The sequence below is a fragment of the Pelophylax lessonae genome (assembly GCF_965119305.1).
Source record: "Pelophylax lessonae genome assembly, chromosome: 6".
Classification (NCBI taxonomy): domain Eukaryota; kingdom Metazoa; phylum Chordata; class Amphibia; order Anura; family Ranidae; genus Pelophylax; species Pelophylax lessonae.
In genome coordinates, this window is record NC_138773.1 from 39,138,527 (window position 1) to 39,157,758 (window position 19,232).

The 19,232-nt window shown below is 40.4% G+C and overlaps 1 protein-coding gene across 1 annotated transcript in view; it reads left to right on the top strand.

Annotated features, from left to right (window-relative positions):
• LOC309558538 (uncharacterized protein) overlaps positions 1-19,232 on the top strand; it is a gene marked incomplete at its 5' end in the record, with an annotated part of 169,828 nt that overhangs the window by 96,158 nt on the left and 54,438 nt on the right. The window contains one exon of the mRNA XM_082261617.1: positions 2,978-3,262. Coding sequence (XP_082117743.1) covers positions 2,978-3,262 — 285 coding nt within the window. The remainder of the gene's footprint in view (positions 1-2,977; positions 3,263-19,232) is intronic.

Below are 19,232 nucleotides of genomic sequence, written 5' to 3' on the forward strand. Positions count from 1 at the left end.
CACCACTCCTGGCAGGTGACTAATTTGATCCCCTGGCTTGGTGGTCAGCAGGTTCTGCAATTCCTGTTCCTCATGATCTGTTCCTGACTGGCTCACCCAGGTAGTAGGCCCACACGGCAACAGGTCCCTCCAGCTTTGGTTTCTGGTGTGGCTGAACAACACTCAGTAATCCAGTATTGTGGTTCCTGGTGTGGCACAGATACCCAGCATAAGGTGTGCACTGCTCCAGGTCACCACACACATGAAACGTCCACAGCAGCTCTGCCTCTCAACCCCTGGTAGCAGGTCCTCACCTGTTGGCTCCAACCTTATACTCTAGTCACAATTTGCTATCGTGGGCAGAATCGCAGTGATTCTGCCTGCCATTCTTAATCACATGGCAATCACAGCACAATGCACCTTGCCTGTTTGTGTGTCATTATCCTTCAATGGCACCCCAAATGCGATACAATTCTGCCATGCTTTTAAAAATTGTGTGAAGCTTTTCGTCTGAAATGGATCAAGAGATTCTTTTTGGGCAACAAATGCTCATAGGGCAGCTCATTCAAGTGAATGGGCTGCCCTATGTGATACGCAGAATCACGTTAAAACTGCGCTGTCGAAATCGTGTAGCGGAAAAGGTCGTTCCTGCTACTCAATTATGTGTACAGGGCCTTAGACTGCCCCTAGTATATAGTAACAAAAAGTTCTGTATCCCCTTCTACTTGGGGCAAGGAATAGTGGCCATTAGAGTCGCTCCATGAATTTTCATGGCACTTCTGCCCCTCGGGACTACTACTACTTTCCCCTAATCCTTTGCATCATACAGGAGAGTGAGGGAGGTGTGCTTCCCTTTGTTCTCTCCCCTGTGTTACACTGCTGCTGCCAGGAGAGGGATGGGAGGAGGGAGCGGACATACAGGCTGACCTATTTGTCCCCTGTGCAGCGGTAGTAGTGAGAAAGTGCAGGCACTGGAGCTCAGCTTACCCTCCCGAAACACAGCTATGTGGGAGGAAACACAACCTGGCCTGTCACTACCAGGAACAGGACATCCGGCACACCCCCATGCAGATGCCTATGTAAGGGTTGGTTTTTTTAAAGGCAAACTTAATGTTCACTTTGCAAGGAAATTTGCCCCAGAGCTTAGTGAATGTGGCGAAGTTTCAATCTGGAAAGAATAACCAATCATGTGCAGGAAAAAAACAGCATTTTTTTTTTTGCTTGCACATCATTGAATGATAGAAGTCAGCAGAGCTTCACCTCATTCACCCAACTCTGGGGCAAATTTGTTTGCAGAGTGAGCAATAGACATGTGCAGAATGAAAAAATGTGTTTTGTTTCTTTTCAGATTGATTTGCTAAAGTATAACTAAAGGCAAAACTTTTTCTTAGTTTTGGATAGAGTGGAGAGGGATTAAACCCCCTGTCAGTGTTTATTGCTGTCTGTGCCCCTGTTAGGGAGGTTCACCCTCTCTATTTGTCCTGTTTACCATTACCATTAAAAACAAAGGTAAAAGAAAATCCCAGATTTTGGGATTTCCCCAGAAAAGTAATAGAGGGGAAATCTTCCAATGGTGACCTGGGGGGTAAATCTCCCCAATGGGGAACAGATGGCGAAAAAACATCTAACCGAAGTTATAACACTCCGTTCCTGTATCCAAAATGAAAAAAAAGTTTTGCCTATAGTTCTACTTTAAGTTACTAGTTTCATGTTTGCATTCATAACGAAATTGATTTCAATTTGGTATTGAATCAATCCAAATGTATTGTGAAGAATAGCTGGTTTTATTTGAAATTTAAATTTCAGAAGACGGCTATATTTTTTCTACTTTGTTCTATTCTTTCGAAATTCGAATTTCAGAAGACAGTTATATTCTTTCTTTTTTATTCTATTCTATTCAATTTTTTTATTCTCTTCTATTTTCTATTATATTCTACTCTATTCTATTTTTTGTTTTCTACTCTATTCTATTATTTTCTATTCTATTCCTTTCAAAATTTGAATTTCAGAAGACAGCTATAGTATATTCTAATACACAGTCTTTGAAGGAAATCAGCAATAGTCAGCAATATGTTTACATTTCAAATTTGTTTCCAGTTCATTTTGAATTTGAATCATTTGTTATTTGAGATGAAATTTTGTTTTGTTATTTTGGATTTGTTCAAATTGATTACTTTTGTAATTTGGAAAATCCAGATACATTGTAATCCCCGAATAATGAACATTTCGCCTGAATTTTGATTCAAAATAAAACAAAACTGCACATGTCTAGTGAGCAGCCTATTTGCCTTTAGTAAATCGACCCCTTAGAGAAAGCGAATTATCCCCAATGGGGACACAGCTGAGAACATTTATATCTGACAGGTATTCTATTTCTTCACCACTCCCTCCAAAACTAAAAATGCAACTTTTGTATTAGGTTGCTTTAAAGCGGTTGTAAACCCTGGAAAAAAAAACAAATAAAAAAAAAAATACCTGTAAGACAAAGGCATAATGAGCTAGTATGCACCGCATACTAGCTCATTATTAAATACTTACCTTAGAGCGAAGCCCTTCAGCAGCGCCCATTCAACGCTGAGACAGCTTACATCTTCCCTTGTGTTTCTTCCGGGTTCACGAGCTCTGGCGTTGTGAGTGGCCGTGACGACGTCACTCCCGCGCATGCGCGCAGGAGCCATCGTTTATGGCATGGGCTCTAAAGGTCCGGCCTACCGTGCGCTGATGACATCATTGGCTGCATGCACTCTGAATAGCTTCTAAACAGTGCAAGTTAATGCAGGCTTAATATAGGCTTACCTGTAGATACAATTAAAAAATAAGACTTTACTTCCACTTTAAAAATGGAAAACAAGTTTACTGCCACCTTTGTAACAAATATAAATACAATATAAAATATCTCTGGAGTGGTACAAACATCTGAACTCAAGTGCTAATTTCAAAACAACTCTTTACATCAAGTTGCTGAATCATGTTAATCTTGTGTGGTTTTTTGTTGCAGAACCAGAGCAGCAAAACCAACTTCCACAATATGAAGATAATCAGGAGGCCTATCAAGAGAACAATTCAGCTACTACTATAATAAACATAGGAGACAATGACTGTGAGATGGCCTCAGATCCAGAGGAGAACAACCTAGATTTATCCAGAGCAACCTATATAAAGAATAAACAGAAGCCCTCTACCAAGAAGCATAGGCCGTACTATGCTAAGTATAATGAAAAAGACCAAGAGAAAAAACGCAAGAACCCAGAAACCAAGAAGCACGCCTCTGATCAAACCATGAGTAAACTCCAGAAGTTATCCTTTAATTCCTATGATGATGAAATTGTATAGTTTGGGTATACCTGTAAGTCTTGCAGCTATCCTTTGTTTTGGATGATTATCCTTACTGCCAATCCTTATTGGATAATACATTTTGTAGATCATTGCCACTAAAATCAAACCTAAACAAGAAGGTATAGTAAATGAGTAAGACTGGAGTACTGATAAATAACTCTCTTTTGAGATGGAACAGAGAAAAAAATTCCATTGCCAATTTACCACTTGCTTGTGGCAGCGGTGAACTTCTCCTATGAGGGTTTAAAAGTGACATGGTGCCCTTTTATAATTTCCTCTGACCATGGAGCGTTCCAAGCTTTTTTTTTTTACCTTAAAGTAGAACTATATGTGCTTTTTTTAAGCAGAACTAAACCCTCATATCCTGTGCAGCCAATGAATCTACCTCCTCAGCCTCTGGCAGTTGGCATGGTTCTTCACATGATCAGACACTAGCGATGTGTTGGCTTGACAGTTCATTTGAGAATACAAGCAACTGTGACAGTTGTCATTCACGGCATGCCTTAATTGTAACAGTTTTCGCAAAAAATGAAATCGATGGGCTGGGCTGTGATTGGGAAGGTCTTTTTGTTATAGAAGAGACATGCTATCGCTCTTCTGTAATAAAGGTTTCTTATCTTCCTGTTTGTATTCTTCTTTTACATGCAACCTGAGCTGCACATCTGCTGGTATCTGCTGGGTGCCAGGACGAATAATCTTTTGTGCGCACTCAGGGGAAGTTACTTCATCCAGGGCCGGTAATGAAGATGACCAGGAAGAAGCTGGATAGAAGATGGCGGCATTGGCAATGAAGGTCACAGGCATTGTATCACTAGAGTAGAGGTGGTTTATAGTTCCACTTTAGAGTAGACCTTGCAGTGTCAATTTTATATCATTGTTGGTTTCTCTCCCATTTTTATGTGACACACATCTTTGCAGCAATATAGGCTTTTTAAAGTTCATGCTATATTTCCTTGTTTTGGGTGGATAAGTTGCCTTGCAGAGATTCTTTGGTTTGCCAGCGTAGCCACCCTGCTGTGCACACACACTAAAACTTTATTTATATCACATAGGGACCAAAAGTCCCCTATGTGATATAATGTTGTTTTGACAGGTTCTCTTTCATGATACATCCGGGGGTCTAATAGTCTCACCTGCCCTCCATTGAAGCTAATGGAGTACAGCTATTGGTCACTGGCACTGTTAGGGCTCTTTCACACGGGCGGTCCGATCAGATCCGCCTGTCAGTTTTTTAGGCGGATCTGATCGGATCCTCCATGCAGCTCTATGGGGCAGCGGGTGTCAGCGGAGACATGTCCGCTGACACCCGCTGCCATCCATATCCGATCCTGTCTGTGAAATCCAGATGGATGGAAACCCTATTTTTCCATCCGTTCAGGGATCGGATCGGATGAGAGCGGGCAATCTTTGGCGGTGGAAGGAGACCGCTCTCATCCGATCCCCCATAGAGAGCAGCGGGAGCTGTGACACCTCCCTCTCCGCACTGCAAGCGGAGACGGAGCTGTCATCCGCCGGCTCAGCGGGGATCGGCGGATCGATCCCCGCTGAGCAGCACGGATCCGCCTACGGAGGCGGACTGTGTGAAAGAGCCCTAATTCTGCTTTTCTTAGCAAATGCTGTTTTTTCTTGTTTTGTACTAACTGCATGGCACATTGATGTTCTGCATACAGTTGCTGTTTTGTACATTTATTGCTACAACTGAAAAAAAATAATTTTCTGAAAAAAAGCTAATAGAGCGCAGATCACAATCCATCAGCTTCTTCCCTGGCCACAGCAGAAACCAGAAGTGATGTTATACACATTGCTGGGGTCTTACTAGCAAGGGGAGATTAGCAATGCATGTGCGTTGGTCTACCTCCCCTCTACCCAGCGGCACTCGCCATGTAGGTCTTGGGCCTGCAGGGGACAGCAGAGCCCAAACTGACTACTTGAGTCAATGAGCTCTTTTTAAGTTTTTTTTCTAGTCGTGATTCCACACATTATACTTTAGCATTTATAGTCTACCCTATTGTACTGTATTATACATAATTTTTTATAAAAACTGCACTTTCCCAATGCAATGTTTATGTAATTTGCTCCCTATCATATATTTACCCCGATATATAATCCACAAAGTCAGCTGATTTAAAATTATATTACATTATTGTGACTTTCATGTAATGTATTAGAATGGTAAAGCTTAAAGGGTAACTCCACTTTCGTGGGGAAAAAATCTGCAAATAAAGAAAAAAATAATATAGCGTATACAATTGCAACACAAATCATATTGTATATCAGACAAGAAATCCCACAAGCAACCTCCCTAAATAAGATAATGAATTGCTGCAAGCACCTCACTTCTCATATCAGTGTAAAAATCTAAATAATTAAATAGTGCTGTGCAAATAGAATAGATAGCTACCTACCAACCGGTGAATAAATTAAATAGAAATAACAGTGAAAATATTATGCGTGTGTGGATCAAACAAATCAGTAGCAATAAAAAATATATATAATATAATAATACAATCGCGATAATTTTAAAAGACCAATAAAATTACATATATATATATATATATATATATATATATATATATATGTGTGTGTGTGTGTGTGGAAAAAACAATAAAAAAACACTCGGATAAAATCCAAAATAAGTGCAAAAGAGCAAAGTGATACAAGGTGCAAAATAAAAATAAAAATCCAATATAAAAGTCCCAGTGATCAAATATTATTCAAAATGAGGTATAAATCAATAATTGCCAAAGTGCAAAGTGCTTTAAAATGCAAAAAATACATCCAATATGACAGTCCCAGTGATAATTGGTGATGAGACAACAATCTTCTATGAGTGCTTAGGCCACCTGAGTGTGGCTGGTGCTTCCCAAAAAAGTGAGTGACCAGAGTGTCACAGATCAGCAACAACTGTGCACCCCCTTGTGAGTGGGTGCTCACCTCAATGAAGATTCAATGGAGCATAAACGCAAGGGGTCTCAGAGAAAGCCTGTCTGGATGGTTCCACCCCCACAACACTTATCAGGTCAGTGCATCTCAACTCGTCATCCAGCGTGATATGCAGATAAAAAAAACTTGCAATAGTTCTGAAATCCTTTAAAACCTTTTATTCAAATAAAACTATGATATCGCACTCACATGTATGGGTGCATCTATGCACCTTTATGAAGCCATAGATGCAGTCAGCCAACCGAGGAAATACCGTAGTGGTGTAGTGGGAGACGCCGTAGCCGTATACTTCCTCCTATGCTGGGCAGCCCGACAGTCTTGCCAGCGGAATAGCGAAGCGTTCCGTCCGTCCTTGCCCCTCCCCTACACGTGACAACACAAGGGACCACGTGTCTTCATCAGGGGGATATCTGACCAAATTGATGCAGTGTGCTGCGTATGGTGTAAAAACTGACAGGCTGACCCCCAACCCTTCAACCTTTGCAGCAATGCTGGTAGCACTCATACGTCTATTTTCCAAAGACAACCTCAGCATATGATGCTGAGCATGTGCACTCAACTTTTTTAGTCGACCATAGCAAGGCCTGTTCTGAGTGGAACCTGTCCTATTAAACCGCTGTATGGTTTTGGCCACCGTGCTGCAGCTCATTTTCAGGGTGTTGGCAATCTTCTTATAGCCTAGGCCATCTTTATGTAGAGCAACAATTCTTTTTTCAGAACCTCAGAGAGTTATTTGCCATGAGGTGCTATGTTGAACTTCCAGTGACCAGTATGTGAGAGTGAGAGCGATAACACCAAATTTAACACCCCTGCTCCCCATTCACACCTGAAACCTTGTAACACTAACAAGTCACATGATACCGGGGAGGGAAAATGTCTAATTGGGCCCAATTTGGACATTTTCACTTAGGGGAGTACTCACTCTTGTTGCAGGCGGTTTAGACATGTATGGCTGTGTGTTGAGTTATTTTGAGGGGACAGCAAATTTACACTGTTATACAAGCTGCACACTCACTACTTTACATTGTAGCAAAGTGTCATTTCTTCAGTGTTGTCACATGAAAAGATAGAATAAAATATTTACAAAAATGTGAGGGGTGTACTCACTTTTGTGAGATACTGTATATATTATAATCTTTTTTTTTTTTTTCATTTTGTATACTTTTTGCTTCGTAGATGGTCTGAATCTGATCAGTGGAGACCAGATCTTGATGCCTCATGCAGTTGTACAGCAACAGATTTCTTCTCGTTGTGATCTACTGCTGACTGCAATAAGCCAGCAATAAATTGCTGTAACAGCGTCACTTTTCACCATACCTTCTTTGTAGGTCAACCATCTCAAAAGATAACTTGCTGGATTTACACAAAACAAACTCCACCCCCGTTTGGATTGGTCCAGCACTATCTCATACATACTTGAGCCAAATCTGCAGGAAGAGATGGAGCTTGGTGGATTTTTATTGGTGAGAAGTATGTGGCCTTCATAATGAACACACCCAACCCCTGAGGTTTAATTTATACCCATGTGAGTATTTGGATTGCCATATGGTCATTTGATCCATCTGTGTGCCCTTTGTGTAAAACTGTAAAATCTAGAACCCAACCCCATAGCTTCCAACTGTCCCTGATTTTGAGGCACTGTCCCTGATTTGGATCAAAGTCCCTCTTTCCTCCTTATTTGTCCCTCATTTTGGTCTGATCTGTATAGTTGTATATAGCATACACTTTTTATCTTCCAAAAGTGTTTCCCAGTGCTAAACCTTTCATCCAATTTCTAAATTGATGCATTTGTAAATTTCAAAAGCCAGTAAAAAAAAATAGTAGTGGTTAAAAAAAAAAAAGCACTTGTAGATTTCAGTAATCATTTTTGTTTTGTATAATCCTTCTTTAAGGGGCGTGTCCTATACCTACATACTTTTGCTAATAGGCGTCTCTCGTTCCCATCTAAAAAAGTTGGTAGGTATGCCCAACCCCTTGTGAAAGCAGTAAGGTAATAAAATAAAAAACATATAATAATTTTGTCTTGATTAGGCTTCAATTTCATGTCCATGGTAGGCCTTCACTCTCACCAGCCTGTCACCCTCTGGTGAATAATGGGTAGGTTTAAAAGCTCTACTGGAACTCCTTATTTGTTCACTTTGGCTGTGCTCTCTTGTTTGTGTGTCAGGTACCTGATGCTGGTGACTAAAGCCTATCTGATAGATAAAAAAAAAAACCTACATTTTAAATCTGACATTTATTATACTTGTTCTTAAAGTGATATTAAAGTCTCTCTTTTTTTGGGGTTAAAAATAACAAACATCTTATACTTACCTCCTCTGTGCAGTTCATTTTGCATGGAGCAGCCCAAATCCTAATTTTCTTGGGTCCCTCTTTGGCACTCCTGGCCCCTCCCTCCTGTTGAGTGCTCCCACAGCAAGCATCTTGCTATGGGGGCACCCGAGCCGAACTGCAGCTCGGTGTGTCGATTCAGCCTGCCCCCTCTTTCTCCTCATTGGCTCACTGACTTTGAGTGTCAGGAGCCAATAGAGCTTTGCTGCTTTGTCAGCCAATGAGGAGGGAGAGTCTGGACAGCCGAGTCTCTTGTGCAACATCACTGGATCAAGATGGGGCTCAGGTAGATATTAAGGGGGCTGCTGCACACAGAAGGCTTTTTATCTTAATGCATAGAATGCATTAAGATAAAAAAAAAAAAAAACTTCTGCCTTTACAATCCCTTTAAAGTGCTAGTGGTTGTCGCTGAAATGGAGAACACAGACAACATTTATAACTGGTGGTAAAGTGGTAATAAAGGCAATATATATATATTTTTAAATACTGTAACAAACATGTCATACTTACCTCCTCTATGCAGCGGTTTTGCACAGAGCAGCCCGGATCCTCCTCTTCTCTGGCCCCCACCCGCACTCCTGGCCCCTCCCTCCTGCTAAGTCCCCCCAGAGAAAGCAGCTTACAATAGGGGCACACTCCCGAGCCTCTGCATGTCCATTCACATACAGAGCTGCTGCTTGGCCCCACCCCCTCTCCTCATTGGCTCACTGGCTCTCTCAGCCAATGAGGAGAGAGATACTCAGCAGAGCCAAGGTACCTGTGCACAGCGCTGGAGAAAGATAAGGCTCAGGTACTGTAAGTGTTAGGGGGTGGGGGAGGGGGGCTGCACAGAGGTGGTTTTTTACCTTCATGCTGTAAATAATATTGAGCCTTTAGAACCACTTTACCTGAGATGCTAATCCTTCTTCATTTTTGCATAAAAGAGTGTTCAAGTCTGTGTCCCTACTGGAGAAATCATCACTTCCTGTCATGGAGACACAGATTGCATTCCTTATCTGAAAAAAACAAGAAACTTTTGGGTGAAGTTGGGGGGTTGGTATAATTTATAACAATTTAATGTAAGGTCTCCTTAAAGCATGCATGCGATTATATGCATTTATAGGACATTTCTAAGTGTAATGATTTTAAATGGTATAAGGCTTGCTGTGTATTTATTTATTTGTTTATTTTAGGTCTACATGCATTTCTAAACACACTTTTACTATTTTCATTAATAAAGAGAATTAATGTAATTTTTATGAAAAATATAATTTTGTAAACTTTTGTAAAAAGTGTTCTGAAACTTTTGAGATTATGAGCATTCCATTATAATTCTTTTCTTTAGACAAATAAGATTTGGTGGTGTCGGTGATTTTTACCTTTGTGTTGTTTATTTTGTGCATGGAGTAAGATAGAGAAACTGGCCCAGCAATGAGGAGTACAAAAAAAGCAAAAGGCCAATGTGCTATGCACTGACATTTGGACATTATCTGAATTATTTTCTTTACTAATACAATACTTTTCAGCTGTATTATGTATTCTTTATATGTACCAAATCTTCCATGTGTCATTTTATGTATTCATCCCTAAAGTAGTTACTGTTATTGATAGCTTCCATTTTATGACAATCATTTACAAAGTCCCTTGCTAATAAAATACCCTTGTTATGTACATATACTGTATATATGTGTCTGTCTCCAGCAGTGGGAAATCCTAAATAGGAAGCGTACATGTTCAACGAGGAGAGGCCGTTTTTTAGAGCAGCTTAAAGGGCAACATAAAAATATGGAATTCCATTAACCTCTTCCCAACCACTAACCATACATACCGCGGCAAGGCAGCCTGGCTGCGCAAAATCATGTTATTTTGTGCACAGATTCTTGGGGAGCGCTTGCGCCGCTTGAGTGCCCCTCCCGCTGTAATTAGACACAGCAGGAGCCAATCAGCGGGTCCAGGGGCTGCGATTGCCACAGGCTGCGATTGTGCAGGTGAATGACAGAACAGCCGTGGCAGACCACTTTTCTGTCACAGAGAAGAAGCCTATCTAGCTAGTGAACAGGCAGAAAGGGCAGAAAGTACTATTGTCGTCAATGTAACTGGAATACATAAGTTCAACATGTGTGGGCTGACAAAAACATAATGCAGCTTGGGAACGAATAGGGAAAAAAATAGCATGTGGTTGAACAAAACTAAAAGGCATGTTCACGAACGCTAGAAGCTTGGTGAACAAAATGGAGGAACTGGAACTACTTGTGAATGCTTATGGTTGGAACTTCCAAAGGAAGAAACAAAAGGGAAATGAATAGTGGGTGTATGCTACAAGCCCCCTACCCTAATAGATGAGGAGGAGACTGTTCTCCTTTAACAGTTGGAAATGGTGGCAAGGCAGGGCAATGTAGTCATCATGGGGGACTTTAACTATCCAGATATTGACTGTGCAGATGCTCACTTCTCTAAAGCTTGACACTTCTTAAATGTCTTGCAGGACACTTTTATATGCCAGTTGATGGATACTGGCTAGAAACAAGGCTTGACCTACTAAATATTAATAACCCAGAGCTGATAGCGGATATGGAAGTAAGGGATAATTTAGGAAACAATGATCACAGGACAATTACGTTCACTGTAAGGCACGAGAGGGTGGGACAAGTACAATAAATTTCAAGAAAGCCAACTTTACCAAACTGCGCTCCATACTTAGACTAAATGGGAAGATATCCTAGAAACCAAAAACACAGAGGAAAAGTGCTTTAGAACATTTTAGGTAATGACATTAACCAGTGTATTCCAAAGGGCAACAAGTATAAAATAACTAAGGCTAAACATGGGTGGATTAATTCAAGTGTAAATGTCCTCTAAATAAAATGGGGCTGAGGGGGGCACCATCAACATTCCAGTGCTACAAAGAATGCAGTAAGAAATGTAAGATAGCTTATGGTTAGCAGCACAACAAGGCATGTGCCCTTGTGGTTAACAGAAGACAGTGTTCTATAAAGACTGGAAAAACCAAATATGAACAAATCACCATGACCAGATGCCTTTCACCCAAGAGTACTCAAAGAACTTAGCCAGGTCATTGCTAGACCATTATTTGTAATCTTTAGGAAAGCTTTTGACTGGGATGATACCAGATGATTTCCGTAAAGCTCAAATGGTGCCAATTTTCAAGAAAGAGCCAAGATACATACCTGGAAACTACAGGCCAGGCAACTTTGGAGGGGATGATAAGGGACCATATCCAAGAACTTGCAGATAAGAATAGTATCATTAGTAGTAACCAGCATGGTAAGGCATGTTGAATTTAGTGTATCTAGATTTCACTAAAGCATTTGACACGGTACCCCATAAATGCATATTCCATAAATTGAGCTCTGTTGGCATTGATGATAATATGTGTACCTGGATAGAAAACTGGTTACAGGGGTGCGTCCAAAGGGTGGGGATAAATAACATATTTTCTGAATGGTCTGCAGTAATAAGTGGGGTACCCCAGGTCTCTGTCCTGAGACCAATTCTGTCTAACTTGTTCATAAATGATATAGAGGTTGGTATAACTAATTCAGTCTCAGTGTTTGTTGATGATACAAATCAAGGCAAACACATGGCAAATGAGGTTCAATGTAGGGAAAAGTACAGTAAAATATGAATGCAAGTTACACGCTAGGGGGAGAACCTCTGGGCGAATCAAGGTTAGAAAAAGATCTTGGGCTCTTGGGCTCCTGTTTGATGACAGACTCAGCAATAGCATGCAATGCCAAGCTGCAGCAAGAAAGGCCGGATGAATATTAGCTTGCATTAAAAAAGATATTTACTCAAGTCAAGAGATTAAGCTATAATTCTACCACTTTACAAAACTCTGGTTAGTTCACATCTTGAATATAATGTCCAGTTCTGGTCACCAGTCCTCAGGAAGGATGAACTAGAACTGTAAAGAGTCCAAAGAAGGGCAACAAAGCTAATAAGAGGGCTGGAGGACCTCAGTTATGAGCAACCACTACAAGCATTAAACGTATTCCTTCTTGAGAAGAGACACATAAGAGGGGATATGATAGTTATATACAAATATCATAATGGTAATTGCAGCATTGGGAGGAAACTATTCAGTCTCTGGTCACTCATGAAGACACGTGGCCACTTATTGAAGTTGGATGATAAAAGGTTCAACCCTAAATTGCGTAATGTTTTTTTTACTGTTAGAGTGGTCAGGATGTGGAACTCCTGTCCACAATCAGTGGTTGTAGCGGATAATGTTGCTAATTTAAAAAAAAAGCTAAGATGGACATTTTATTAAACACAATATTCAGGGGTATGGGAAATGGTAGGGACATAATACTTATACACACCCACAGAGGTTGAACTACATCGACTGAAGTTTTATTTAACTTTCACAACTATGTACTGTAACTATGTACAGAGAGGGAGGCATTGGAGACAGATTAGAGGAGCAGTACAGAGAGAAGGGCATTGGGAAAAAATTAGGGGAGCAGTACAGAGAGAGGGCATTAGAGACAGATGAGAGGAGCAGTACAGAGAGAGAGGGCATTAGAGACAGATGAGAGGAACAGTACAGTGAGAGGGCATTAGAGACAGATGAGAGGAGCAGTACAGAGAGGGCATTAGAGACAGATAAGAGGAGCAGTATAGTGAGAGGGCATTAGAGACAGATGAGAGGAGCAGTACATAGAGAGGGCATTAGAGACAGATAAGAGGAGCAGTACAGTGAGAGGGCATTAGAGACAAATAAGTGGAGCAGTACAGAGAGAGGGCATTAGAGACAGATAAGAGGAGCAGTACAGTGAGAGGGCATTAGAGACAGATACGAGGAGCAGTACAGTGAGAGGGCATTAGAGACAGATGAGTGGAGCAGTAGAGAGAGAGGGCATTAGAGACAGATGAGAGGAGCAGTACAGAGAGAGGGCATTAGAGACAGATAAGAGGAGCAGTACACTGAGAGGGCATTAGAGACAGATAAGAGGAGCAGTACAGTGAGAGGGCATTAGAGACAGATAAGAGGAGCAGTACAGAGAGAGGGCATTAGAGACAGATGAGAGGAGCAGTACATAGAGAGGGCATTAGAGATAGATAAGAGGAGCAGTACAGTGAGAGGGCATTAGAGACAGATGAGAGGAGCAGTACAGAGAGAGGGCATTAGAGACAGATAAGAGGAGCAGTACAGTGAGAGGGCATTAGAGACAGATGAGAGGAGCAGTACAAAGAGGGCATTAGAGACAGATAAGAGGAGCAGTACAGTGAGAGGGCGTTAGAGACAGATAAGTGGAGCAGTACAGAGAGAGGGCATTAGAGACAGATGAGAGGAGCAGTACAGAGAGAGGGCATTAGAGACAGATAAGAGGAGCAGTACAGTGAGAGGGCATTAGAGATAGATACGAGGAGCAGTACAGTGAGAGGGCATTAGAGACAGATGAGTGGAGCAGTAGAGAGAGAGGGCATTAGAGACAGATGAGAGGAGCAGTACAGAGAGAGGGCATTAGAGACAGATAAGAGGAGCAGTACACTGAGAGGGCATTAGAGACAGATAAGAGGAGCAGTACAGTGAGAGGGCATTAGAGACAGATAAGAGGAGCAGTACATAGAGAGGGCATTAGAGATAGATAAGAGGAGCAGTACAGTGAGAGGGCATTAGAGACAGATGAGAGGAGCAGTACAGTGAAAGGGCATTAGAGACAGATGAGAGGAGCAGTACAGAGAGAGGGCATTAGAGACAGATGAGAGGAGCAGTACAGAGAGAGGGCATTAGAGACAGATAAGAGGAGCAGTACAGTGAGAGGGCATTAGAGACAGATGAGAGGAGCAGTACAAAGAGGGCATTAGAGACAGATAAGAGGAGCAGTACAGTGAGAGGGCGTTAGAGACAGATAAGTGGAGCAGTACAGAGAGAGGGCATTAGAGACAGATGAGAGGAGCAGTACAGAGAGAGGGCATTAGAGAAAGATGAGAGGAGCAGTACAGTGAGAGGGCATTAGAGACAGATGAGAGGAGCAGTACAGAGAGAGGGCATTAGAGACAGATAAGAGGAGCAGTACAGTGAGAGGGCATTAGAGACAGATAAGTGGAGCAGTAGAGAGAGAGGGCATTAGAGACAGATGAGAGGAGCAGTACAGAGAGAGGGCATTAGACACAGATAAGAGGAGCAGTACAGAGAGAGGGCATTAGACACAGATAAGAGGAGCAGTGCAGAGAGAGGGCATTAGACACAGATAAGAGGAGCAGTACAGTGAGAGGGCATTAGAGACAGATGAGTGGATCAGTACAGTGAGAGGGCAATAGAGACAGATGAGTGGATCAGTACAGTGAGAGGGCATTAGAGACAGATAAGTGGAGCAGTACAGAGAGGAGGCATTAGAAACAGATGAGAGGAGCACATAATGAGTTGCCAACATCATTGTCCCCAACCACAGCCCCAATATCTACCTCCACAAGACGAACCAGATATGATGGATTTTCAACATTAAAATAAATATAATTTAAAAAATCCCCATAATCAAAGGCAGTGCTGTGTAAAATTCCTAACATTGTCTTGGTGTTCCTACACTAGAGTGGCGCCATCCTTCCCCACAAGGTATGTATTGTATGATGGATCACCAATATCACTCACACAAATGCTTACACAAGAAATATAGAGAAGAACCTCGATAAAGAAGAAAGTTCAAATAACTGGCAGATTGTGCTTCTGATATATTATCTAAATCAAATACTTTTATTTTTTGGACATGTGGAAATATCTCTCAGCAGTGTTTATATACTATATATGTAGGGCTAAGAGTTTATTATCATGTCACTGGGGAGTCTTTTTAAATACAAAAATAACATCTGGAACATCACAAGTTCAGGTATTGACGTCAAGCAGTCATTTGGATTAGTAGTCCACAGCAGGTGAGCTAATAGAAAAGAGGGTAAAGGTAAGCGATTGAGGGGATGGAGAATCAAAGAATTCAAAATTTAAAAACCAGGAGGATTTGAAATCAATAAGGTACTTAGTTATAAATGAAAAGAAGTGGGGAGGGGAGACAAAATATAAAAATGTAGACAGAAGAATGAGACAAACAAATGGAGCAATGAAAGACAGATAAAATCAGAAGGAGCAAAAAGAACAACAAAGAGATAGAAGATAAAAATTTCAATACAATGGGAGGCACTGTGGAGAGGAATCATATTTTGCAATATTGGACCATTAAGTCATATAACATTTACATTAATTTGGTAAATTGGCCAGACTAAAACATTCTCTAGGATGTAAACAGGGATAGTGGGATGTAGGAAACTTTTGGCCATCATATTTTCCTGATCGTATCCGACATCACGCGACACGGCGGAGGACCTACCCGGAAGTAACTGGGCTGGCGTGGAGTTAGCCCGGCGAGCTGTACGAGTGTGGTTTCCTACCTGGCCGTTTATTTGACAAAGTGCCTGCTTTCAACTACTTATGTGAGTGCAATATATTATTATTCAATAAAGTATATCTTTACAGTATTTCACTATTGGAGCCATTCTTCTTTGCATGGTACCATTTGACTGAGAGGAGTCTGTGAGAAGGAGGTGTTTAGCGTGTTTGCAGCAGTGGTGATTACTCCATGTTTTCCATGTGCACCTGCCATTCCAGCTAATGAACCCTGCCTGTTTTGCCCCTGTGTGAGAACACTTGAGCAACTACTTCTGGTGAGTTGCCACTTCTACTGACCCCTCGGTGTGACACTTGGTGGTGGTTGAAAGGTGATCCAGCATAAACATCACGATTCCTTGGATGTTTTTATGGACATTATAAGGACTTTGTACCCTGTTCATTTAGAGTGCTAATCTAGCACCATTTTTGAGTGCTTGCTGTTTTATTTATTTTATACTCTTTGAGTCATGTCACATTGACTTTTGCGCTACTATTCTTTTATTTATACATCATATTTTCCTGATCATGTCACTGCCAGTGAAGAATATTTTCCCACATACATACAGTATATAAAGGTGTATACAATATAGACTTTTTAAAGCGGAACTTTAACCATAACAACTAGATAAAAAATTATGTTTTTTTAACGGGAACATACATTACACATTAGTAATGATGCTACCAAAATTTGTGTGTGCTGTAAATTGGCTCCAGCATTGCTCCTAGTTCTTATTACTGGAGGCCGCCATTTTGCAGAAGCCCAGAGCCCCTGAGCAGCAGTAAATCTTTAGGCTGTCAGCAAATAATCTGAATGCAATCAATAACAGTTTTTTTAATAACAAAATCTTTTGTTTTTCTTTTACTGAAAATATTGAATTTTGTGGAATATGGACACAAATCTTAAAGTATATCTCAGTCAAGTTAAACCTTTTTTTTTTTTTCATTTTGGTTAGCGTAAGGAATGGATTAAACCTGTTAGTTGATTTTTATCTGTTTCCCCTTGGGGAGATTGAATAGGGTGCCTTCACACAGAATACAGCTTGAAATAGTGTGAGCCAAGGCTAGCTGCCCAATGCTGCATTGGAGAAAATGGTAACCTGATAAAAAAGTCAGCTTGCTCTGAGGGTAACAAATTATAGCTCCTGAAAAACTCACTGGCACAGGAAAGGGCCCAGGGTAATCTGACTGTAAAAGTCAATTTGCAGACTTTTGCACAAATTTTAGTTCCCCAGTTTATGACCTGTGACCTACAGTGGGCCAGGCGGTGTTCTGCTCCTTTTCTCCTGAAGTCCTAAAAAAAAAACTTCTTTGCCAATTTGCAAGTCCACAGTTTAATGGGTTTTCCAAAAGGGTTCATAGAGAATAGGTCAGACTCTGCAGGTTGCAACTTTTGGGCCAAAGAGCTTGCAGGCAGGAGCTTAATGGGGCTTCCCCTTAAGCAGTAGCCACTCCCCTGTAGTTGGGACTACATCTTGGCTCACCCATATATTTAGAGGAAGGAGGAGCTAATAGTAATCGGTGTCTTGGGTTTTCGGCACTGTAAGGGAAGATGTGCCTCTGAGCAAGAGAGATCCCTTTGGAGCATGGGGGAAGCTGTGGGGACCAGTGGAGTCCATGGAATTGAATGACTATTTCTGTAGTACCTCTCTTGTAGTTAGTGGGGTAGTTCAGGAATAAGCCAAGATTTAGAAAGGTTTGGTGTTTGTACTTCAATGCCACGCTGAAGAATTGCCATATTATTGGTGTAAGCTGATTGTTCTTCAAGAATTTAAAGTAAAGAATAAAGTTTAGGTAAAGAGAATGTTTGCCTCCTCATTATCTCAGCCTCTAAATAGTTTTATTTCATGAATATCGTGGGATAAGTTTAAGCGTATCTCTGTGCATTGCAAGGATTGTAACAAACTTTGTTGCAGATTCCTACCTTTTGTTATTCTGAAGAAATCCCTATTTGTTTCTCTGTGCCTCTGTGCTAAGAGAGTCAAATGGGAGTGGTTTAAAATTATCTATCTGCTGTGGCAGCTGCAGAGCTCTAATGAGGAAAGCTGATGGGCCCGCATCTCTTTATTTTTTTGTTCCTATTGGGAGTATCTCACCAAAAATGAAATTTTTGTTGCAGAGGATGCCAGAAATCTGACTTGTATCTTAGTGCAGACTTCTGGGAAAATTGGTGAGCCAATCACACAAGCAGGAAATGATGTTTCTGGGGTGTGGTCAGTATACATTCTGTGTACAGAACGGCTCCAGGTAGCCATATTGCATTTTCAGAAAATCAGAACAGCTGCAGATTGAAAAGGAAAGGTAATTTTTAAAAACATTAAATTATAATATAATGTGTCACAATTGTATACACTAAATTATTTACTTCTTTATTTAGTATTTTTTTTCCCCACAAAAGTGGAGTTACCCTTTAAGCTACAATGTGAAGAAAAATCAAAGTGTTAACATGTTATATAACTGTGAAAACCTGATCAGCTTAGGTGAAGGTGGTAGTTATGGGACAGGAATTACCTTTCGGGCAGGTGAGAGAAGACATATACTGTATGGCGGCACAGTGGTGTAGTGGTTAGCACTTTCACCTAGCAGCAAGAGTGCTCTTGATGATAGGGGGTTAAAGCGCCAATGCCCCTCACACATACTATAACAACTACACCCATTTATGATTTTTTAATATATAAAATATATACTATTTCAATATTAATTTTAATATAAATATTTATTATTGATCATTTTTAATTTGATTTCATCTATGTCTAAATATCTTTCAAATAAACATATATACATTTTATACAGCAACATGAATATTAGGTTCAATAAATATTATTTCTTGTCACCTGTATTTATTTAATAGACTGTTATCTGGATTTATTCTATATATAACATATATATATTTATTATCACCATCAATTGTTTACATAATATAGGTCCATTTTAATTAAAAGTAATTTGTCGCTGTTCATATATAGTCTCATTATATTAATGAATTTATAACTGTAAAATTTATACTGATTATATATTGGCATACCATATTGATGACATATTGCTAGATTAATGTATATTTCTATACATAGCTTATACCGCAAAATAATGCATGTACTGTATACTTGTGGTATATTGATATACAATCCGTGATCTACCTCACTTCCCATTTTTTAACATTTAAAGAGTATGTATACTTTAATCATGGTACATCCTATAGAAATTAGGCAACCAATATAGCTGTAATATTTCACATTAGATCTATATAAATATATATAGATTCTAA